Source organism: Trachemys scripta, chromosome 2 (genome assembly GCF_013100865.1).
Source record: "Trachemys scripta elegans isolate TJP31775 chromosome 2, CAS_Tse_1.0, whole genome shotgun sequence".
Classification (NCBI taxonomy): domain Eukaryota; kingdom Metazoa; phylum Chordata; order Testudines; family Emydidae; genus Trachemys; species Trachemys scripta.
In genome coordinates this window covers 3,295,688-3,300,460 of record NC_048299.1, presented here as the reverse complement: position 1 = coordinate 3,300,460, position 4,773 = coordinate 3,295,688, and the positions used below count along the sequence as shown (strand labels likewise).

The 4,773-nt window shown below is 60.0% G+C and overlaps 1 protein-coding gene across 1 annotated transcript in view; it reads left to right on the top strand.

The window, feature by feature from the left end:
• LOC117871922 (tumor necrosis factor receptor superfamily member 16-like) overlaps positions 1-4,259 on the top strand; it is a 48,395-nt gene extending 44,136 nt beyond the window's left edge. The window contains exons 5-6 of the mRNA XM_034759757.1: positions 2,159-2,304; positions 3,819-4,259. Coding sequence (XP_034615648.1) covers positions 2,159-2,304; positions 3,819-4,123 — 451 coding nt within the window. The 3' untranslated portion in view covers positions 4,124-4,259. The remainder of the gene's footprint in view (positions 1-2,158; positions 2,305-3,818) is intronic.
• Positions 4,260-4,773: the final 514 nt, after the last annotated feature.

The following is a 4,773-nucleotide window of genomic DNA, read 5'->3' as shown; positions in this document are numbered from 1 at the left end:
TCCCTCCTCCTCCCATATAGATCATAGACCCCCATCCCTCCTCCTGCCATATAGATCATAGACCCCCCTGTCCCTCCTCCTCCCATATAGATCATAGACCTCCCATCCCTCCTCCTCCCATATAGATCATAGACCCCATCCCTCCTCCTCCCATATAGATCATAGACCCTCCATCCCTCCTCCTCCCATATAGATCATAGACCCCCCGTCCCTTCTCCTGCCATATAGATCATAGACCCCCCGTCCCTTCTCCTGCTATATAGTTCATAGACCCCTCTGTCTCCTCGCTCACCCCGGCTTCCTTTCCCCAAGCCTCCCTTTGCGTGATGAGTCAGAGAGTATTCACTCGACCGATTCCTTCCCCCCCAGATGTGAGGATCACCCCTGAGTACAGACCCGCAGAGCCTGCTGTGAGCACTGGGGCTGGTGGTGATTTGCACCGCTTGTATTCGCTGGGCAGCCCACGGAGGACTGTGGCTCTGCCAGCATTTGTCGGCTAAAGCACCAGGCTGGGATGCAGCAGATCCGAGTACGATTCCCAGCTCTGCTCCAAGCTCTGGCTGACCTTGGGCAAGTCACTTGAGCACCAAGGACCACGTTCCGATGCCGGACTCAGCCGGAACAGTATATATGTAGGCCCCCCAGACCTGGGCCAGGACCCCATAGTGCCAGGTGCTGTACAAACACAGACCCAACACACGGTCCCTGCCCCAAACAGCTGGCAGGCTAAGGACATGTACAGATCAGGCCTGTACGCTCCTCGCAGTCACTCAGTCACCTCTCCGCCGCTCGCCCCTCTCTGCCGCTGCCTAGATATATTCCCCCCCTTGCTGCCTGCTGCCTTGCACCCCCTGTTCTCCTCTCTGTTTAGCGGTGCCTGGTCACTCGCTGGGGGCCAGTCCTGGGAGCTGCTGAATGTCTGACCTCCTGCTAATGCCATCCGGGAAAGCAGGGGTGGGCAGCACCTCCCGGGATCGGACCCTGGCTGCCTATGGCTGTCCGTAGCACAGCAGCATCCGGTTCCAGCCGAGCGTAGGACCCTGGTTCGATTCTGAGCTCTATGGGGCGGGGAGCGTCTTTTTGTCCCGCGTGTACAGCACCTGGCGCAGTGGGGCCCAGAGCCCGTCCGCCAGCCCTAGGCGCTACCGGGAGGGCGGTACACACCTGGTCAGAGACAGCCCCGCCCGCGAGAGCGTAGGGCCTAAACACACACAGGGTGGAGGAGGGGATAGAACCTAGGTGTTCCGAGTCCCAGGACCAGACCCGGTGCGGCCTCCTCGTACCCTATGAGACCTTTCACCAATGCTCTCCCTGTTGCACTAGACATATGCTCTCGTGCACAGACTGGCGCTACAGGACTAGCACTAGCCACAGGCATTTGCTCCAGCTCTCTGGCTGGGGACGGGAGGGAGGGGTGCAAGGTGCATGAAGCTGTTTGCAAACCGGGCTCCTCCGTGCATAGGCGGGAAGGATGGGGACAGCACTGGAGAAAGCGATGGAGCGAGGGAGGCGGAGGGAAGCCGGAGAGGGACGGCGAAAGAAGTGGAGGCTGGCTAGGGGCAGAGAGACAGAGATGGCAGGAGGACCCCTCACTTCCCCCCGGTCAGCCTGACATTTCTCCCGCAGCCAGCCCCGGCTGAGCCGTCTGTGCCAGGGGTCTGCAGGGAACCGGGGGGTGGAGGAGAGGAATTATCCTGGTACACCTCTACCCCGATATAACGCTGTCCTCGGGAGCCAAGAAATCTTACCATGTTATAGATGAAACCGCGTTATATCGAATTTGCTTTGATCCGCCGGAGTGCGCAGCCCTGCCCCCCTGGAGCGCTGCTTTACCGCGTTAGATCCGAATTCGTGTTCTATCGGGTTGCGTTCTAGCAGGGTAGAGGTGTACATGGAGCCCCCCGAGAAAGAGCACGGCTGAGCCCGAAAGCCCTTCCCTGCCGAGGCTGCGGGCACAGGGCTGGGCTGGATAAAACCCTGCGCTCGGGGGGGTTGAGGGGGGGCAGGTGTTTCAATGGGGTCCTTCAAGTGCGGGCACTCAGCTGAGATGCTGCTAAACTCTGGGGGTGTGAAAGGGGCACGTGTGCATACAAGGATCCCCCCTCCCACTGCTAGTACGTTACTGAGCCCAGCCGCTCTCCCCCTTCCCCCGCTGCAGCTGGAACACCTGCAAGCAGAAGCAACAGCTGGCCAAAGCCAGGGCTGGGGAGCTGGGGGCCTCCCCCGAGGGCGAAAAGCTGCACAGCGACAGTGGCGTCTTCCTCGACACGCACAGCCTGCAGGAGCACCACCCACTCAGCAAGGGTAAGGGCCTCTCAGCTGCTGCCTCAGCAGGGCCACACTCCCCACCCCACCCCAGGGAGGGTGCCTCTTCCAGTCCCTTGAGGCTAGGGGCCTTGGCAGTTTCTGGGTTCCCCCAAGGAGTGTGAGCATTGGCGGTTTCTATGTTCCCCCAGGGATGTGGGCATTGGCGGTTTCTATGTTCCCCCAGGGATGTGGGCATTGGTGGTTTCTGTGTTCCCCCAGGGATGTGGGCATTGGTGGTTTCTATGTTCCCCCAGGGATGTGGGTATTGGTGGTTTCTATGTTCCCCCAGGGAGTATGATGGACCCGTTTCCAAGTCCCCCCAGGAAGTCTGGGCCTTAGCAATCTCTAGGTGCCCCACAGCTGAAAATATCCCCTGGGGAGCAAACAACAGAAGCAGCATTTGATCTACAGTCCGCCCATGAGGGAGGCTGGGACCAGGCCATTGCAGATGGGGTGGCTACTGTGGCAAAGTGGGGCTGCCTGATAGATGCCCTTATGGGCCCCCTGAAGGTCCCCTCCCACTGTATATCCTTGGGCTGGGGCCACCACCTCTCCAGGTGAGGATGACAAAGTAGGGACTGGCTGGTGCTGCTGCATAAATCAGCCAGAGAGGGCGCTGTGGGATGACTACAGGGACGCAGACCAGGAATGGAACCAGGCCGGGTGCTTATTTGGGTGGCTGATGGGTTCGAGTGGCTCTTCTTGGAGCCCCCCAGTGGCTAAAGATTCCAGCCTCTCTGGCTTTCTCACCCTGGGGACCTGCTCCAGCCAGCCGGCCGCAGCAAGGGGCTCAGTGCTCTGACATGTGGCAGGATCGGGGCCTAGTTCCTTAAAGGGAAACCACACCTATTATGGTTAGTTAAGTTAAGCGCCAGTGTGGCACAAGAACAAATGGTTATAAATTGGCCATCAACAGTAAGCAGCTCACCTGAGAAACGTTTCCTGCTTTCCCCCAAACTGTGGGATCCCTCCCCATCCCGAATGATCTCTGAAGGAGGCCTTGGCTGGCCGATATCAAGCCTGGACCAATGACAGGTTTAAGGGCTGTCATCTTGCATCTCTAGAGGGGTAGAAATGGCAGCTTCCCCCCACTGGAAAGGGGCGGTGTCCAGCGTCCCAGAGCCAGAGCAGCAGGGCGCGTGTCCCTGTTGCTTCCTAAAGCACTCCGGGAAAGGTGGTTTTAATGCCGAACGTGGGACAGGCTCTGTTTTGTGACTCAGGCAAGAGACGTGGCCCCCTTTGGCATCCAGGGTGACTCAAGGGGAGGGGTGTGCACTGATTCACCAGCACCGCTTCCTCTAGCACCAGGAGGTCTCGTAGCCAAGCACTGCTCAGCTTAGCCCATCAGCCACAACCCCAGGGGCATGCTGTGCTGTGACCTGCCGGGGCGGTGACTGGGACAGGAGCGCGGTGGCTTCTCTTTCAGCAGCGCTTGGGTAGGGATGCAGGGTAACACCAGCCCACTCACGGGTCCCGGCTCTGACTCTCTCTCTCTGCCTGTCCCTTCACAGCGCACAGGGCCGAGCCCCGGCTGTACAGCGCCCTGCCACCCCACAAGCAGGAGGAGGTGGAGCAGCTGCTGGAGAGCTCCAGCCACGGCAAGGACTGGCGCTGCCTGGCCAGCCAGCTGGGCTACGAGGAAGAGGCCATCGACACCTTCAGCCGGGGCGAAGCCCCCGCCCACACCCTCCTCTCCGACTGGGCCGCCAAAGAGGGGGCCACGCTGGAGGCCCTGTGCGCAGCCCTGGCCGGCATCGAGCGGCCGGACGTGGTGGAGAACTTGACCGGCCCAGCTGAGGCCAGCTCGGTGGTGTAATGGCACGGGCAAGCCAGCAGGGGGTCGCGCACCCCGCGAGAACGGGACTCGCTAGGAGTTTTAAATGGCAACAAAAAAAGAAAAGGGGGGAGGGGAACAAATTTTGTGAATGATAAGGGAACTTAAAAAAAAAAAAGGCAACAAAACAAACAAAAAAGCCACAGAGCAGCGGCCTTTGGCAGGACAAGGTGCAGCACCATGATGTGACTGGCGCGTGAGCCCACGTCTCCTACTGGCGGCGACCGGGCCTGCGGGTGCCATGCGCTGTGTCAGCAGGGGAGCTATGCCTTAATACTAGGGCAGGTTCTTTAGCGCCAATGGACGAGACCTGGGATTCTGGAGCCGAAGGCTCTGGGTCCTCTCCTCGCTTGACCATGGGCTTGGGAGAGAGCCAGCCCCTGACGTGAGTTGGTGGGTGATGCCCTACTGCCTGGCAGGGAGAGCGGCTGGCATGGCTGGAGAGGGAGGAGCATTTGGGGGGACGGGTTCTCTGCCCCTTTGACTCCGTCCTCGTGCCCGCCCTATCTGGGGATCCCGGCTGGCTTTGTCGTGTGGTTTCCTTCTGTCATGTGGCCATTGTAACCCATGGGGATTAACCATGGGCTTTCCCCTTCCCTGTGCGCCCTCTGGAAGAGCCCTCAGCCATACAG